The 19,233-nt window shown below is 48.9% G+C and overlaps 1 protein-coding gene and 1 non-coding gene across 2 annotated transcripts; both read right to left on the bottom strand.

Moving 5' to 3' along the window:
* Nucleotides 1–714: 714 nt before the first annotated feature.
* On the bottom strand, nt 715–17,757 carry PPP1R8 (protein phosphatase 1 regulatory subunit 8). Its single transcript, XM_056508883.1, has 7 exons — nt 17,622–17,757; nt 10,515–10,575; nt 7,273–7,426; nt 6,487–6,707; nt 5,415–5,559; nt 4,187–4,251; nt 715–3,063 (listed from the first exon to the last, which is right to left on the bottom strand). The coding sequence occupies exons 1-7, from the start codon at nt 17,675–17,677 to the stop codon at nt 2,710–2,712; spliced, it is 1,056 nt and encodes a 351-aa protein (XP_056364858.1). The 5' UTR covers nt 17,678–17,757; the 3' UTR covers nt 715–2,709.
* Nucleotides 8,277–8,441, bottom strand: LOC130262375 (small Cajal body-specific RNA 1). The gene has a single exon (XR_008842109.1). It is a non-coding gene; the product is annotated as a small Cajal body-specific RNA 1 (non-coding RNA).
* Nucleotides 17,758–19,233: the final 1,476 nt, after the last annotated feature.

The raw sequence follows: 19,233 nt of genomic DNA, 5'->3' as shown, positions 1-19,233 counted from the left end.
ATTATTCTGCGAGTTTCCTCCCTTCTTTTTACATTTAATACAGATTTATACACCCAAACTGGCAGTGTCAGACCACAGAGGGAACACCTTCACCTCTTCCAGCTATTTCTGCCTGTGGCAGGTGAGCAGCTGGCACATGAACTGTGAACTTCAGCCTTCTGCCAACACTGCAGTGCAGGTGCACCTGCCCCAGCTGCTGTTGCACTGGGAAAAAACTTTATGTACGCCCTGAATAGTACTGAATTCAGCAAAGCTGGGGAGCTTCTCTTAACCCTACAGGTTACCTGTGGTTACCTGTACCCAGTTTGCTGTTTGTCACTGCAGCTGTCCCCAGAGAGCCCAGGGCAGGTGCAGATCCAGAGCCAGGGCATGGTGCCCTCAGCCTGCCCAAGGCAGGTTGTAGGAGGAGCAGGCTGGGTAACAAGAGCAGCAGAGCTGGCTCTGGAGTACAGCTTACAAAGAGGATTATGCCAGAACCTCAGAAAGCTTGACCTGGAAAACAAAAGCAACCAGTGTTCAAAATCCACTGCTAAGTGTCACTTGTGTACCAAAGTGCAGCATGAGGCAGCAAAGCAGCTGGGGCAGCTTTAGGAGCTGCAGCCTGAGGCAGCCCAAGGACAAGAGAAGAGCACTGTGCCGTGGCAGGATCCTCCCAGGAGCCACAGCACCATGGGCAGTCTCTGCAGACTGCAACGAACACACTACATTCTCCAACCTGGCAAAATCTGCATTTAATTTACAACATAGTAAAGGTTACAGGTAAAAAGCTCAACAGAAGTGTGAAAAGGCCTATTACATATTACACAAGTGTACAAATGTCTGTACAAAGCCCCTCGATGTTCCTATCCCCTCATGGCCAGCTGTGGCCCCTAAGCTCTGAAATAATAAGAGCTGGTTCAGAGTCTGAGAGGAGAAGAGCTTTAAAAAACAACGAGCAGTGAAGTTTCCCATGTCAAGAAAAATCTTGCAAAGAGCCACTTGCAAAACAAAAATTCCCAAAAATCCCCAACCCTCTTCCCCCCAAAATAAAACAAAAATATCCCAAAACAAAAAGAAGGAAACCTGCTCAACTTTTGTTTGTCCTGACTAGAGTTGCCTTCAGAAGCAACTGGCTGGGAAATGAAAATCCTAGAGGCCAGACTAAAGACAAGAAGATTTTGAGTCTTCGTGGGAGCAGAACAAATGCCCAACAGTTGAATCATCAATGGCAACTCAAACACAGAGCAGCACAGTGGATCACGGAGCAGGTGCTGAATCCACACAAGAATAGTCTGAGCTGGATGTGATGGTGTGGGGAGGGAACAGAGCACTCTCTAAAGCTCTTGTGAGCTGGGCAGCTGCCTGCTGGCACCTCAGGGACATGATAGAAGCAATCACTGCAGAGCAGAACTCACACAGATTCTGGGGCATCCAACATCCCAGCTAACTGGAACTCAGCACTGATCCAGCCCCATCCAACATCCCAGCTCACTGAACACCATCTCAGTAACTCAGCACTACTTGCCCCAGTAGCTGCAATCCTGCACACAGTGAACAGCCAGGTACCTGCTCTCATTCTGGATCATTTGGATCCCCCAAACAGCAAAGGAATGTGACTTGTAGCTGAACTGCATCAGTGTGTACAAAAATCCAGAGTGAACTGAAGAACAATAGAACTCTGGCCTTACCTTGTGTAAAGTACAGCCACAATATGTCTGAGTATGTGAATCATTTTCAAACATAAACCCAAGGAACTAAAGGGCTTGAGAAACAACCCAAGTCCAGAGAGAATTCCTATTCTGCCTCTCAGAAGCACTCAATTCTCACCTACACTTCCAAGCAGCCAAAATACCTGTGTGTGGGAAGCATGCCAGTCTTCCCAGCTTTTTGTCTTATTGAATCTCATATACTTCAAACTTAAAAGTCCCATTTGCAAATAAAAATGAAACTATTTAAGTTACAGGGGCCACCAAATCTAAAAGAAACTGCACTGTGTTAGCTTCACCCTGAGTTCTCCAGGTGAGTCCCCATAGCACAGTGCACACAATGCTGATCCTCTGCACCTTGTATCCATCCCATACACTGCATTCTGCAAAGCTGAGGAACCCACCTGCTGCTTATCCACCTCAACTCATGACCCATGGGATCAGCTAGTGTTTTATGTGGAAAATAAAACAAGCTGTAGCCAAACTAAAAATAATAATAATAAAAAAAAGAGAATGCCCCACATTGGTGGGGTTTTGAAAACATAAAAAATAAAAGCTGACCTATAGTCTGCAAGTTTTATAACTCCTTCCAATGAGATTCTGCAAGGCTTGGCCCCACAAACATTTCCTCTTGACAGAGCTGCCCTGCTGTGAGCATGTCCAGCAGGAACAGTATCACCACAGCGAGCTCAGCACTGAAATGCATGGACCTGCAGGGTCATGCCATAAGTGATAATTAAATTGTGGGACTGCCCCTTCCACTTGTAGATCCAAACTCAGCACAAAGACCTCTGGGACAGTGGTGGCCAAGAAAAGGCTGTAGGGGTTTTGGTTCCAAAGGAGACGGGAGCTGTATTTTTTTTTTTTTAACAGACATATAAAAACATTTGAAGACAGATCTTTAAAGGATATTTCACTCCTCCAATCTTGATATTACATCTGTTAGGACACTGAAATTTGAAAAAGACGATACTGCACATGGAAAGTTTCTGGGGTTGGTGACTCCTGCCCTCCCCAGCCCGGCTCAGATCAGCAGGGACGGGGTCGGCTTCTTGCCCGGCCAGGCCTCCTTGGCGTATTTCTTCTTCTTGGGCTCATTCACAGCTTCGGGGTTGAAGACAGCGGGGTTTGGAGCTGGGTTCATGTTCACTGTGGAGGGCACAACCGGAGTCAAGTCCACGTCGGGGGCGAGGTTGGGGTAGGGCATGGGCAGCCCCCCGATGAGCGCCGTGCCGTGCACGCTGTGGGGCTGCGGGCCCGCCTCGCTGTGCGTGGGGGGCAGCCCCCCGTACAAGCCGCCGCTGTAGGGGAAGCTCTGCATGCGCCGCGACGCCGACTCGTCCGTGCTCAGCGAGCCCGCGTTCTCCAGGCGCTTCTTCTGCACACACAGGCAGGGGAGAGTTACTCACAATGCAGCCAAACAGCAGCCTGTTTAAACTGGCTGTCAAGACCATTTCCCCCAAGAGGCACCTAAATCTATCACATACGAAGTGCTAACAGACCATGTCCCAGTCTTTGTCACACCTAAATAAAGTGCTAACAGACCTTTGTCACACCTAAGTCTAACACAAAGTGCTAATAGACCGTGTCCCAGTCTTTGTCCTACAAGGTTTCCCCCAGGTTCCCTTGAAAACCACAACAATAAATTCTAAGAGGTGCACAATGCACAAAGCTGACTCTCAGGTGTAATTCAGATGAAGTCTGAGCATCTCTTCACCTCCTGTACACTCCTGCCAGTCTCGAGCTTGCCCTGAACAAAGAGGTCACAGAATGTCCTGTGCTGGAAAGAACCCACAAAGGTCACTGAGTCCAACTCCTGGCTCTGCACATGACAGCCCAAGTCTCACCCTGTGCTTGAGAGCATTATAACACAAACCTTCCCTACCCCACAGAAAGAAACTGCAATTGCTAGATCACTTGGGTAATCAGCTCCTGATCACTGAAATCTTCTCCTGCAGTCTGGTTTACGGAATATTATCCTTCTCCACATGATGTTATTTAGTCTATACCAGCAACAGGTGAAGTTGCTGTTACACAGTGCCTTAGCTGCTCTGAAGTTCTGCAGATCTTTCTTCCTCCTTGCATATTCCAATTAAATAGAACACTGGCAGCAGGCTCATCTTGGAGCAAAACCTAAACTAGTACACAAACTTATGAAATGTCAAACACAGTATTTAAATAAACAAACTCTCATTTTTCCCTTCTATTTTCCACATTTCCCAGAGTTTTATTTGATGCCTGGAACTAATGCACTGAATTTCTGGAAAGTGTTTCTTTTTAGGAGGAAAAAAAATTGATCCCATGTGTTATTAAAGAAAAAAGCTAAAGCTGGATTCAAAGGGAAATGGTCAAATTTGCTAAAAAAGACAACTGTGAAACACAGACATAACTTCTGCTTAGCAATGAGACACTTTCCATGTGGGAGCACTCTGTTTCATAAATCATAAAGTGAGTTCATCAATGAAAATGTGCTAATGAGAGAGTCAGGAGTCACTCTGTACCTTAACAGGGACCACTGCTGTCTGCACCATGTTCCGGAAGCGCCCCACAGACGGGTCCACGTCCTCTGCAAAACAACAACAGTCAGCAGAGCAGTGATGATTGCAGTGAAAAAAACAGTGATGATTGCAGTGAACACAACCAGTGCTGCCTCCAGTAAGCACATGGGAAAAACAGAATCTCTGTGGAGTAAAGGAATCTACATGAAAGACTGGAACAGACCTTCTCCTCCCAAAGCCAGCACTCCAGCAGCTCCCATTAAGCTCAAGTGTGACCAAATGAAGGGAGGAACAGTGGCTTTGTCTCCAGGTGGCTCATCAGGCATCCTGGCTTTCTCTCAGATGGAGAATGGGAGCAGCTGGATGAGTGGTTTGGGATCAGACAGGTTGGAGTTTGGGCTGAAGCTGCTGCTGCCAAGGCACTGCTAAAGACACAGCAGCCAGTCCCTAAAGTCCTTGGGGGTCTTGAAGGAGGAGTCAGAAGCAGTCAGCCTCTGGAAGTCCAGAAAAATTATTTTTCTTTTTTTTTTGTAATGAGAATGACTGGTGTTTGCAATAGGATGTTTTGAGCACTGACTGCATCACATTATGAACCTAAATGGTCACTCTGGGTGCCAACGGAACCACCTCCACACTGTATTTCAAAATACCTTCTCATTAATTAGCTGCTCTTATTAACAGGAGTATTATCCCAATAAAGTATGATTGATAAGAATGCCATTAATACAGAACAGCCAAGGGAGAAAAAATTGCTAATATGGAATTGGATGCATCTTCAAATGCATCAGTTTGAATGAAGATTAGGGATGACTTGATTCAGACGTGCAGAAAAGTAGCAAAAACCCTCTGAGCTCGAGACATGCCAGGGGCAGCAGGTAAAGAAAGCATTAAAGGACAGGTGAAAAGCAAACAAGTTCTGTTCCCACTGAGATTCTAAAGAGGGCAAACAATGTAAACCACCTTCCTGCTTCTGGACCCATGACATTTCTCCAGTATCTGACAGAGTACAGAACAATGCAGCTGAGTCTGACATCCCCATCCTGCTTGCAGCTACTTTACAGGTAGAACAGAAGAAACAGAGGTCACAGACTTCAGTGAGATGTGGCAGCAGCTTATTTTGACTGCCAAATTTATTTTCTCCTTATCCATATGCAGCCATGAGGAATCCCTATGAGCACTCTGGAAGGAGGCCCTGAAGGGCATCAGCAGAGGATGAAAGCAAACTCCTTACCCGGATTGATGATCTCATCATCGTCGCTGAACGTCACCCGCGAGTTCTTCCGTTTCCGCTTGGGCCGCTGGATGTCCAGGTTCCCCTCCTCAATGGTCAGTGTGGAGATCCTCTTGTTGTGGGCTGTGTTAAACTCTGTCAGATTCTAACAGCAAATTCAGAAATGAGAGAGTTTAAGCAACTAGTGCATGAAGTCTGATTTAATCATGCGACTGTTGTTTAGTTTCACCTTCAGACCCTGAGAACAAGCAGAGGTTCAGGGCTGCAGTGTCTCTGCAGAGATCTTTAGAGTGGGGCACAAATCTGGGCAGCCTACTCCAGATGCTTGAGCTGGCTGATGATTCTCAGAGGTCCTTTCCCATATCCAGAGCCTGTGAATGCCACAGACACTGCTCCTCCCTCTTAATGAGCTACCTTAGGGAACAGGGAAGCATTCACAGGTGACTGGCAATGGGAACAGAGTGGGAAACTGTCCTGACCTGGGGCAATGTCAGCTGGAGAGCACATCCCTGGCAAACCTTGCACAGTAAGATTACTAGATCCATGATTCTGGGAAGCAGCATGGTCACAGGTTAATCACTGCAGATGAGATGGTTGGGTAGCAGAAGACACCTCAGACTGTCTTCAAAGCCACGAAGTTAAAAACCTGAACCTAAGAGAGTATTACCCAGGGAAGTTGTTTAGTCACCATTCCCAGAGGTACTTAAAAGACATTTAGACACTGAAGGACATGGTTTAGGGTCTTGTGGGCCTGTGTGACAGACTGAAATGTCAGTGGCTTAAACAATTGGCCAGTTGCAAACTCAGTGGGTGCTCTGCTGACACTGGACCACTACTTTTTATCATATTAGAATTTTAGTTTTTTAACACACTAGTTACATATAAACTATGTATATGGTTTGTTTTATTTGAAAAATGCAAGCAATACTCTTAGTACAGCTCTGTCCTGTTTAAAACGATGTTTTTGGAGCCTTTACTGAAAACACAAGTATGTTTTTAACTTTTACTAGAACCTGTACAAGCAAAGGAGCAGGGAATGCTGTCCTGGCCAGCAGTGCTCCATCATACTCACATCCAGTTCTGTCTCCTCCTCTGGCAGCCCCAGCAAACCCTTGAGCTCCTCATCCTCCCCACCCATCTTCTCATCCCCCTTGACAGCGGAGGGCAGGGTCTGGGGCTTCTCCCTCAGGGTGTAGGCGCGGGTGGAGGCGCCGAAGGAAACCGTGGAGTCAATGGGGATCTGCTGGGGCTTGTGAGCTTCCAAACGGATGTGGCCCAGGAAAGTGCCATGTGCTGAGGAGAGCAAAATGCAAATCAGCCTGCTTGGCATCATGGTATTGCTGTGCAAGTCTGAGAATCTCAGAAATTGGAACAATTGTTCCAAAGTTTAAGCACCCATCTCACAAACTGAGATAACACACAGCACAAGTCCTCAAAAAATCACTGGAAGTAAATTATACCTGGAAATAAATAAAAGCACCTTTTACTTTCTGTATTCCTGCAGATCCCAATGTCTGGACAGTACAAAAACCCACCTGACAGGTTCTAGACTTTGGGAAATCACCCTCAGAAGACAAGGCCTCACTAAAATTGTGACAGGAAGGCCAAGTCACTCTCCTCCTTTCCTTGCCCTCTTACAAGTTGGAAATGTTTGACACACCCAGTAAGGCAGCTGCAGGCTGACTGGAGCAAACACTCCTTTGCCCTAACCCTTCTCTTTCCCTATGATGCAAATTCCAATTATATCCATTTGCCCACAGTGCAGACAACAATGGAAAAGGAAAAAGTGTCTAAGGTGGAAGAACCTTTAAGCACTAAAGCACAGCTCTTCTGTCTGGTTAAATGCCACACTACTTACTGCTGTTCAGATCTATGAGGAAAACCCTCTTGAGATGTTTGTGATAGACCAAGGCAGCATGGACTCGAGAGCAAGACTGGTGGTCAATGGTAAAATCACACAGATCAGGATTTCTCCCAAAGAGATAGTATTTCTTCTCATCAATGATGAGTTTCTGAGGTAGAATATCAAACAGAGAAGCTCATTAGACTCCTAGAAACTTTTGGATCTTCCTGAAAAAAATTCAAGAACGTGAATAAATAGAGCAAATTCAAAACAAAGCATCAACAGCTCATCAATATTTCAGTTTAGCTGGGCACTGCTAAATACATAAACTCAAATCTGCTCTTATTCCCTTCTTTACCAGCCAACACTGGACACTCTGGTTTTCCTTGCATTTCTTAACCATAATTTCATGAGTCTGATATTTTCCCTTAAGATTAGAGTTGTTTCACCTAGCTATTGATCCAAGAACACTGTAACTGTTTGTTACATCACATCCTTTGAGGAACCCTAGTTAGGATTTTTGGGGATTTAATTTCCCAGCATTGCATTTCTATCCCATACTCTGCAGTTCCTTACTCATTCAGTTTAGCACTCTGACTCTTCCCACGCTCAACACCTTTGCACTAATGAATTCTATGACTCCATGCTGTAAAAAAGATGAGAATTAACTTTTCCTTTTATTGCAAATTTCAAAGTAAGTCCTATATAAACACAGCTCTGATACCAAGTGGGAGCTGATTTATTTCTCCACAAACACTGATCAGCTCTGCAAGCAGTCACCTCACAATTTCAACTACCACAAAAAGTGATCAAACCATTTCTCATTCTTGCCCACAACTGAAACCAAAAGGATCCTGTAATTTTTCATTTGCACCTGTTACACACAAACAATACTGCCCTGACTGGGCAGCACTTCCAAGAGATTTTGTAAAGACACAAATTCATGGAGGTACTGCAACAAATCCTCAACAGAGAAGATAATTTTATTGCCTTTAATTTAAGATAATGTTTCCAAAATGTTCTGTGCCTCTGAGCTATAACCCAGTGTCTTCCTTCACACACTGAGCTTAAACACTGCATGGCTTGTTTTGCTGTTGCACTTTGCAGACCCAGCAATCACAGGGTGACCCTCAGGCCTCTGCAGGAGGCTGGGGCACTGATGGCTAGGTTAGTATCAAGTGCTCAGTAAATCCTTGCCAGAGGATTTGACTACCATACTAAACTGCAAAACTCTGCCACCTGTACTGAACAGGGAAACACAAGGATCACACCCAAGCACTGTTTGCCCCACCATTATGGGATCTTGGAAGTCTCTTTGAATTAGTGGAGCCTGTTGGCAATGGTTCCTATGAGCAGCAGTTTTTACTTCAAACAGAAGAGGAGGAGGTGAGAACATGAGGGGAAACAACATGGTGGCACCCATGTCAGTGGGGAAGGAGGTGCTCCAGCAGCCAGAGCTGAGATTCCTCTGCAGGACAATGGTGACACAAACTGTCCCCTGCAGTGCATGAAATCCATGGGGGATGCAGAGACCCACTCACAGCCCGTGGGAAAAGTGCTGATGGGGAGCAGGGGGATGCCAGAGAAAGCTGGGATCCAGGGGAGACCCAGAGAGAGAGAGAACCCTGGCACCCAAACTAGAGCAGCCTAGCCCTGAAAGACTGCAGCCCATGGATGAGCTCTGGGAAGACTGTTTGCTGTGGGAGGGACCCCATGGCACAGACAAGACTCCTCTCCCTGAGTGAACAGAAAAAGCTTTTGAGTGATGAACTGACCAAAATCCCCATGCCCTGTCTTCCTGTGCTGTTGGTGGGAAAGAGAAAGGGGCTAGGGGGAGAAAAACCCTTGTTTTAAAGGCCTGTTTTACTTCTTGTTATCCTCCAACTCTGTTAATAATAAATTTACTTTATCCCTCTAAATTTGAACCTGTTTTGCCCTTATTGTGTTTTTTTTTTCTCCCAATCCTTATCTCAACTCATGAGCCCTTCATTAATTTTTCATTAATTTTTCCCCCCTCCTCTGCTCAGAGAGGATAAGTGAATGACTTTTGTGGGTGCCTGGTGCCTGGCCAATGTCAAACCACTAGACCCAGAAACATTTCTGTTTCAGTCAGCTTCAAGTGAGGAGTCTCACCACAGCTGAAATACATTCACTGGTTTGGCTTCTCTCTGCCTGAAACACTCATCTTAGAACATTAGGATTTTAGTTACCTTGCTGAAAATAATTAAAAGTTAGAAGGGAGTAGTTATCTGAAACTTGAATAATTGATTGTCTGTCATTTCATGTTTGCTCAGCTGTGCTTACAATGGGAAAAGACCAAACCAGTGAGCAGATCCAAAGGAACAGGCAATGCAACCAGAAACCCATTCTTTGGAAAATTGGACTGTCCCCAGAAATCATTTGTATTGTCAGTGATAGAAAAGGTGAAGAGTTCAGGGTGAGGAAGACTCACCTTACTTCCTCCTTTTAAGACCCCTCCCCACAAAAACAACCCCAGACTTAATTTAAGAAGTCAATCAATGCTTAATAGCTATTCCAGCTAATTACCACAGGGAGTGGGGATGGGAGGGGCTGTTATTATGAATATGGATTTGTTTGAATCCTTTGTCAATAAATAGACTCTGTGATCACCTGTGATTCTGCAGTGTGTATTAGGGGATTACCTCACAATAAACACACACTTTCTAACTTTAAATTGTTAGAGAGTCTTTTGTCCATCACAGTTGAGTACGAGACCAATACTCTGATTTTGGTAAATCAATGGTAAAGAGACTTTTCTTTATTTGTTACTTTCAGTGTGATATAAGACAATATGAAATAGAGAATGAGGTGGTGCTGTAATAAAAATAACTTGCTGTATCTGTGCTGATCACAACACTGTTCACAGATCCTGAATGTGGGAGGAAAAATGAAATCAGATTGTATTTCATACTGTAGGACAGAGCAGCACTCCTGTGAAACACAGGATGCCTGGTTAATCTGACTGTAATGCAAAATAAAAAAATAAACTGACCAGACATGCTTCTCAAACAAGCAGTACAAAGGGAAGAGGTTTAACTGATGGAAGCCCTGCACAAGGCTGCCTTGCACAGGCAAGGGAAAAGTCACTTCATTCTTTGTTTCAGAGCAAAAAAACTGATCTGAAGATAATGAATACATGAGAGAAATTAAATACTTATGAATAAGTGTGGGAAATGATGGGGAATGTTCTGCTGCTGGTTCCTATGCACATGATACATCAAATCCTACTTCCATACCTCAATGAGCTTGTCTCCTTTCACTACATCCAGGTGTAAGCCAGGTGGTGGTTTCCCTGCCCTGGAAAATATAGAAAAATATAGCATCAAAACATTTAATAAAAATTGTATTAGTATTAGAGCTGCTCGAGCTACAGACCAAACCTACACAAATGTAAGCAGAAGTATTTTGGGGAAAATATGAAAATCCCATAATTTTCTTTTCCTCCCTGCAGATTCCTTCTGACAACACATAAACCAATATTATTTTTTTATGGTAAGAGTGAAGGTAACAGGACATGAAGCATCTCAAGCTTTACCTCTCCAGGTGAAAACCATGTGATTTACACAATAAACAGAACAAGTCCTGAGAGCACATGGTATGAGGCAGGAAGAGACCAACAACTGGAGATGGGATAGGATGGGACTGTTTTCTCATGTCACCCTCAAAATAGCACATCTCCACTCTTGGCTGCTGAGAGGAACAGAAACTTCTACTTTTCCTCTCTAGGCTGGTGATGGCAAAAACCTGTAATATTACAGAAGTGCTGGCCAAGAGCCAGTGTTCTGCACACTCACCTGTGGTCACACTTCTGCCAGCACAGGTGACACACAGCAGCTGCAGTCCTGGGGACCCTGCCCTTCAGCAGCACATTGCACACAGCCAGCACAGCTCCCCAGCCCTGCTGCTCCTCACCTCCCCTGCAGCACATCCACCTGCCAGCACTGGGCACCCACCTGGGCAAAGGGACTCAGCAGCTCCCAGCAAGACAAGAGGTGAACTCACATATTGACATTTCTCATGCTCAAAGGCAGGTCACTGCTGTGGTACCAACACCCTGCCCTGCACCACACAGGATCCTTCAGCTCTCAGCAGCAAAGGACCTTTCCCTGCCCAGATATCTCAGAATCTGCTCTAGATGCACAGATAACACTCTGCTGCCTGTCTCCAAGGCTGGACCAGCTTTCCAGGCAGCAGCAGTGACCCAGTTCCCAGCTGCACCATGCCCTGCTGAGGAACTCTGCAGAGATCACATTCCCATTCTGCTCAGTGCATGCAGCCAGCCCAGGGAACACTGACAATGGGCACTGATGCTCTCAGGCTGCCTGAAGAAAGTCACTGCTAGCTGAAGTTGTTTGAAGGGGTTAAACAGAGATGTGCATATTTCTGGGTGTGCCTTACATTTACTGGTTTCTTCTGTGTTGCAAGGCCAGCTCCTCTCAATAATTTCATGTAAGAACACAGTCTCCACTGATTTCCACTTTATTTCTTTCCTAAGCATTTTCCTTTCTTGTTTCCAACCCATTATACCAGCCTGCCCAATTCTCTCTGGCCCTTCCTGAATTGACCACTTGAGACTTTCATAAGTTTTTTTGTCAGCCCTTCTCAAAGACTGTGGATATACCACCCTAAGAAGTAAATGGTTAATATTGACTCTTACTTTTGGATGAACAAACAGCAGCAAAAGCAGGGGATGCTAAACTCCAGCACAGTGTTCTGAAGTGGGGACTTCACCACTGAAATGGGATTGTGATGATGTGGGGGGCAGACCACCAATCAGAAATGTTCCCAAACGTGGGACACAGTCTGTGTGATGAGCTGAAGTCCCTCCAGCACAGCCAGGGAAGCTCCTCCTCTCAAGCTAAAGCCAGGCCACAGCTGAGCACTGCTGTGTCCCCCTGTGCCTCCTGCAGATCCCAGTGCTCACTTTTCACTGAAACACAGGCTCCTTTCATGGATTCCTGTCCATTTCTCAATGTTCCCTCCATCTGCCTCTGAGCACTGAAAAACTTGTTTTCTCCCTTTCTTCTGAAATTGCCAAGTTCTGGTTACCTTGCACCACAACTTTTGGTAATTTCCACACACCAGCTATGTTTAATGTTAAAAAAGTCCTTTTCCACTAACTAATGTGCTAAAATATCCACTAATTTTCCTACACTGTTCTGAAGGATGGAGAATGACTTGAGGTCAGCAGATTGTCCTCCCTACAGAACACACAGAGCCCTCAGCACTGCCAATGCTCTCCTATCAAATTGGCTCCAGAACAAGTGCTGGTGTTTGAAAATGAGAAACAAGCAGCTTCTTCTGTGCCTTCCAGATGGTGCATCACAGCCCTGAGTGCCTCCCCAGGGCAACATCCTGCAGGTGACCTGAAAATAACACCTGCAAATGCACTGATTGTGATGCTTAAGTATCTGACTGAGACACAGGATGCTCTGACTGCCTCCTGAATCCTCCAAAGCTCCCAGGGGGGATGTGAAGTCTTCCAGAGAATTAACTGGTGAGGAGAACATGAGCATCACCAGTATCATTAAAGAAATTCTTTGGATCAGAGAGAAGATGGGAGGATACCCACACTTAGAGCTTTTCTTCTCTAACAATGAGCCCAAGGAACTCAAAAAGTCCAAGTGAAGAACTGATAAAAGGAGTGACAAACTGCAAACCCCAGGCAGCTCCAAGCCAGGCACTCCAAGAGAACTCAAACACCAGTTTGAACAGTTCAGTAATCTATTGCTTAAACCACTGTCAGTCAGAACTGCAGATATCAAGTGATGCTAATTTTAAAGTGTTTTTCAGGAGTGATCTGGAAATGTCACACAGCAAAGTCAGAGGGCTCAGAAGCATTCTTGTTAAACTTCCAATTGTACTCAACACAGTTCAAAAAGCTGTGCTTCAGACTGGATGATTACAGATCTTCACTGAATGAAGGAACTGCACTGTGTTTTCTGGAAGATTTCTGATTAGAAACGTGCCTGCCTTGACTGAACAGAGCATTCCACTTGGATTACAGCATTTGCCCAACTTCACCTTGGCACTGTGCACCTTTTCTTGATACAATGCAGTTCCACACAGAACTAGGTGATACTGGCTTGTTTTGGTTCCCTTGGTTACTTACTCAGGAACAAAGTCTCCATGGAATACAGTGAAATTTGGAAATTGTATAAAAATTTAATGTTTTGAGAACAAGGCCATAAATATTCAATTAGAGAGAACTTCAGGTTTTATGACATCAAAAATTAATTCAAATGACACTGAATTAAATAAGAAAACTAGTATTTAGTAGTGAGCAACAATGGGACCATTGTTTCATAAGATTATTCCCACATTTTCAGAGTGAGAACAGATATATTGGAAGTGTAAACCCCAACACCAATAGGGTCAGGCCACAGATTCTGTTCAACTGCCATTACCTCCTCTAAGTCAATATATTATAAATGCATGGCTCTTGTCTGAATCCTCTAATGCTTGCTAAAATGATCATTTCCTGTGCATCCTGTGAGAAAGAGACTTGAAGAGAGATGGTCCATCTGACAGCCTTAGGCAGGCAGCACCTCTGTTTTGCTGCCTTGCATAATTAGTCCCTTCCCTTCATGGCCAGGCAGCTGGACATGCCAAGGCTTGGGATTTCCCACAGGAAATCCACAGCCTGGATTTGCTGGCCTTAGAGAAGACATCAACTGCTTACAGTGATCAGCAGTTAAATATTTGCATAGGATACCTCCAAACAAAACCAGATTCCAGCACGGGTTTTTAAATGATTTAAATATCTACAAGCAAAGAAATATTTCTTCTGTACTAGAAACAGAAAATTGTGTTTCTTTGCTTTCTTCACCTCATGCTCCACAGGCCAGGCCATGTCTCTATAACAAAGATAAACCATTTAGGAAAAGAAGGACAAGGCCATTAATATTTTGGAATGTGCCAAGTAAGAGAACTGAAGTTTTCCAAGCCAGGATCTCCTCCACAGTGCAGATTCAATGCTGACATGCCAACAGGGTTACAAGATCTATATCCAGCTGAAACTCAGCAGCCTGACTGAAGTAAGTCATTACAAGAAATTTTGGGTTGTTGCTATTAAGGACATAGACAGGACAACCACACTTCTATTGTGTTAGTTTAAAATTAGGTCAATTATTTGGGTTTCTAAATGTGGACTCAGAAGCTAAATTTAGCCACTTCCTAAAAATCTTGGCCTCTGTGAGTAGTGCACACACCTTCATGTCCAGCTTCAAGGACAGGGTGGAATTTGCAGAACTCTGGAACTCACAGTTTCCACAAATCTGTGTAAAAGCACTGCCAGGAATTGCCAGTTCTTGGTCAAAGAAACTAAAGAGAAACAACTGCTGCTTTCAAATGAACTATTTCTAATGTATGTCCATTCCAGGACAAACCTGACATCCCCACTCCTGGTGTGTCAAAGAGGGTAAAGAGTCACAATTCCAAATACAAGTTACACTAGGACAAAAGGACAGGCAGGTGATATCCATTAAACATCTGATGGTCACTTCAAAACTACACACCAGATAATCTGAACCTCAGAGAAGTCACTTTTACTACCCAAAGCCACCTCAGAAGGTTTGCAAAAGTAAGTTTCTTTAGGAATTCTTCTGCAATAGCATGCAAGTCCCTGAGGCTGAGCATTTCACAAGCTGTGCTTCCCCAGCTCCTCCATCTACAGCCTCCAAAGGCACAAGTCATTCCAACTTACCAGGAATATAATGCATATTGTGATCACTGTTGTATAAAAACACTAGGGGAACAAAAAGGATGATACTTCAAATTTCAAGCTGAATATCCAGAATAATTTTAGCTTTATCTGGTCTATTGTGTCATCATCTTATGGAACACCATCCTGTCTTGTGTAGATATTTATTATTGTGTATGTTCAGCACAAATAAGACCCTAAAATACATGAGGAATTCTCTTCCATGAGAGGGTTTACCAACAAAAGCAGGCACTTAAAAGCAGGTTTAAACTAAACCTTCAGGCACTGAGAGGTACAACAGAGCTGAGTGAGCAGGGACAGCCCGGACTCTGCAAGGACAGGCAGGGCTGGAGCACAGAAGAGCTCAGTGCCAGGTGCGGTGATGTGCCCGTGCTCTGGCACCCAAAGGAGGCGGCAGAGCCAGGATCTCCTCAGCGATGCACAAACGGCACAAATGAAGGAGGGTGCCCCGGTACAGAGCCGTGCTCCCCGGTACAGAGCCGTGCTCCCCGGTACGGAGCCGTGCTCCCCGGTACGGAGCCGTGCTCCCCGGTACAGAGCCCTGCTCCCCGGTACAGAGCCGTGCTCCCCGGTACGGAGCCGTGCTCCCCGGTACGGAGCCGTGCTCCCCGGTACAGAGCCCTGCTCCCCGGTACAGAGCCGTGCTCCCCGGTACAGAGCCGTGCTCCCCGGTACAGAGCCCTGCTCCCCGGTACAGAGCCCTGCTCCCCGGTACAGAGCCGTGCTCCCCGGTACAGAGCTCTGCTCCCCGGTACAGAGCCGTGCTCCCCGGTACAGAGCCGTGCTCCCCGGTACAGAGCTCTGCTCCCCGGTACAGAGCCGTGCTCCCCGGTACAGAGCCCTGCTCCGCCCTACAGAGCCGTGCTCCCCGGTACAGAGCCCTGCTCCCCGGTACAGAGCCGTGCTCCCCGGTACAGAGCCGTGCTCCCCGGTACAGAGCCGTGCTCCCCGGTACAGAGCTCTGCTCCCCGGTACAGAGCCGTGCTCCCCGGTACAGAGCCGTGCTCCCCGGTACAGAGCTCTGCTCCCCGGTACAGAGCCCTGCTCCCCGGTACAGAGCCCTGCTCCCCGGTACAGAGCCGTGCTCCCCGGTACAGAGCCCTGCTCCCCGGTACAGAGCCGTGCTCCCCGGTACAGAGCTCTGCTCCCCGGTACAGAGCCCTGCTCCCCGGTACAGAGCCCTGCTCCCCGGTACAGAGCTCTGCTCCCCGGTACAGAGCTCTGCTCCCCGCTACAGAGCCGTGCTCCCCGGTACAGAGCTCTGCTCCCCGGTACAGAGCCGTGCTCCCCCGTACAGAGCCGTGCTCCCCGGTACAGAGCCCTGCTCCCCGGTACAGAGCCCTGCTCCCCGGTACAGAGCCGTGCTCCCCGGTACAGAGCCCTGCTCCCCGGTACAGAGCCCTGCTCCCCGGTACAGAGCCCTGCTCCCCGGTACAGAGCCCTGCTCCCCGCTACAGAGCCGTGCTCCCCGGTACAGAGCCCTGCTCCCCGGTACAGAGCCCTGCTCCCCGGTACAGAGCCCTGCTCCCCGGTACAGAGCTCTGCTCCCCGGTACAGAGCTCTGCTCCCCGCTACAGAGCTCTGCTCCCCGCTACAGAGCCGTGCTCCCCGGTACAGAGCCCTGCTCCCCGGTACAGAGCCGTGCTCCCCGCTACAGAGCTCTGCTCCCCGCTACAGAGCCGTGCTCCCCGGTACAGAGCCGTGCTCCCCGGTACAGAGCCGTGCTCCCCGGTACAGAGCCGTGCTCCCCGCTACAGAGCTCTGCTCCCCGCTACAGAGCCGTGCTCCCCGGTACAGAGCCGTGCTCCCCGGTACAGAGCCGTGCTCCCCGGTACAGAGCCGTGCTCCCCGGTACAGAGCCGTGCTCCCCGGTACAGAGCCGTGCTCCCCGGTACAGAGCCCTGCTCCCCGGTACAGAGCCCTGCTCCCCGGTACAGAGCCGTGCTCCCCGGTACAGAGCTCTGCTCCCCGGTACAGAGCCGTGCTCCCCGGTACAGAGCCGTGCTCCCCGGTACAGAGCTCTGCTCCCCGGTACAGAGCCGTGCTCCGCCCTACAGAGCCGTGCTCCCCGGTACAGAGCCCTGCTCCCCGGTACAGAGCCCTGCTCCGCCCTACAGAGCCGTGCTCCCCGGTACAGAGCCCTGCTCCCCGGTACAGAGCCGTGCTCCCCGGTACAGAGCCGTGCTCCCCGGTACAGAGCCGTGCTCCCCGGTACAGAGCCCTGCTCCCCGGTACAGAGCCGTGCTCCAGCACGGGGCGAGCCGGGGCGTCTGCAGGGATCCCCCGCCAGCCCAGGCAGGTCGCGATGCTCCTTCACACTCCACTCAGCCCTCACTTCTTAACTCAAGCTAATAAAAAGCCCAGGTCAGGTCCAAGCTGACAGATATCCCGTACCGGATACACGCACACAGCACGATATTTGATTTTTACACACCACGTATTGTGTCGGAGCTCTCGGGAAAAGCTCCGGCACTCAGGGAGGCCCGGGGCCCCCGCGGCGCTGTGGATGGCGGTACCGCAGGGCCGCGCCCCGCCGGACCCGCCGGCCCGGGCAGCGCTGCGCGGCCCCGGGGAGCGCAGCCCCTCATGCCCTCAGCCCCCCTCAGCGCCCGGCGCTCACCAGCTCGGGCACTCGAACAGGGACCCGCCGCCCGCCGGAGCCGCGCTCGCCGCCATCTTGGCTCTGCCCCATTCAGCCGGCGCGCGGCACCATGGGAGGCGCGGATCGGCGCGCGGCGGTCCCGGCGTGCCCCGCGCGACACGGCGGGGATGGGCGGGGCCTGAGGATGCCCCGCCCCCAAGGACTGGCCCCGCCCTCGCCTCGCCGGTACCGACCGGGGACAGCTCCAATACCGGGGACAGCGCCGGTACCGACCGGGGACAGCTCCTGTACCAACCGGGGACAGCGCCGGTACCGACCGGGGACAGCTCCAATACCGGGGACAGCGCCGGTACCGACCGGGGACAGCTCCTGTACCAACCGGGGACAGCGCCGGTACTGACCGGGGACAGCTCCTGTACCAACCGGGGACAGCGCCGGTACCGACCGGGGACAGCCCCGGCACCAACCCGGGACAGCGCCGGTACCGACCGGGGACAGCTCCAATACCGGGGACAGCGCCGGTACCGACCGGGGACAGCTCCAATACCGGGGACAGCGCCGGTACTGACCGGGGACAGCCCCGGCACCAACCCGGGACAGCGCCGGTACCGACTGGGGACAGCCCTGGTACCAACCCGGGACAGCGCCGGTACCGACCGGGGACAGTTCCTGTACCAACCGGGGACAGCCCCGGTACCAACCCTGGAATACGGGGACAGCCCCAGTACCAACCCCGGACGGCGGCAGCTCCGGTACCAACCCCGGACCGGGGCCAGCCCCGGTACCAACCCCGGACGGGGGCAGCGCCGCTGGCCGAGCAGAGCTCCGAGCACTCCCGGCCGAGCCGGCAGGAGCCGGAGCCGCCTGTCCCCGTGTCCCCGCCGCAGGGTCACCCCGGGCTGTGCCCGCCCGGGCTCCCCGGAACGCTTCCGGAAGGGGCAGAACACACCGAGAGCCAGCACACCGTGCCAGCACACTGGAGCTGCAGCCACGGCAGCTTTTCACGTTTTGAAGATTGTGGCTTTTCAAGCTCAGGACCATTATCAAGACTATTAAAAATAGCATCTGCAGCAGTTCTACTGCCACGGTCAACAAAGTGCAGAGAGGAGAAAGGAGTCAAGCAGTTACAGAAACCCTGAGCTCAGCATCCTGTACCTGTCCCTTCAATTCCAGTTTCCAGAGGACTAAAACAGGCTGGAAGAAGGATGTAGCCTACAAACAATGCTCCCTTCTAGGTCTGGTGACCAGCTAAGTGCTTTTGTTGTTATATGGCAGTGTGACACCCAAAGGACTCTGCTTCTGCCATTTCCAATGAAAACTTTAAAAAAGGAGCAGAGCAATAGAGTTCCCTTTCAAGTCAGATTTTATCATTCAGGCTCACCAATGCCTCCAAGTTCTAGCAAAAGGCTCACAGTCAGAGCTGTCCCAATGCTGCTCTGAGGTATGAGATTCATTTTTCTGGGATCAGCTTTTGTACAGGACTCTGCACAGAAGTACTTCATATGTCCTCATGAAATGAATTTCGTGTATTCAGCTCGTTTCATTCTGAAAAATCAGGGACCACAGAACTGAAGCTGCAGGAAACACTACTGTCCTGATGTAAAGTCCTCTACTATGCTTAGAGAGGGAA

This window comes from Oenanthe melanoleuca, chromosome 23 (genome assembly GCF_029582105.1).
Source record: "Oenanthe melanoleuca isolate GR-GAL-2019-014 chromosome 23, OMel1.0, whole genome shotgun sequence".
NCBI classification, from domain to species: Eukaryota; Metazoa; Chordata; class Aves; order Passeriformes; family Muscicapidae; genus Oenanthe; species Oenanthe melanoleuca.
The sequence above is the reverse complement of the archived record's forward strand: the minus strand, read 5'-3'. Positions and strand labels throughout refer to the sequence as shown.

Bases quoted from the DNA above. Each gene is read 5' to 3' on its own strand.
- PPP1R8 (XM_056508883.1), bottom strand. From the start codon at position 17,677: ATGGCGGCGAGCGCGGCTCCGGCGGGCGGCGGGTCCCTGTTCGAGTGC. The intron at 10,576-17,621 runs GTGAGCGCCGGG...TATATTTTCCAG, and splicing joins CTGTTCGAGTGCCCGAGCTG to GGCAGGGAAACCACCACCTG. The intron at 7,427-10,514 runs GTATGGAAGTAG...ATTCTACCTCAG, and splicing joins AAGGAGACAAGCTCATTGAG to AAACTCATCATTGATGAGAA.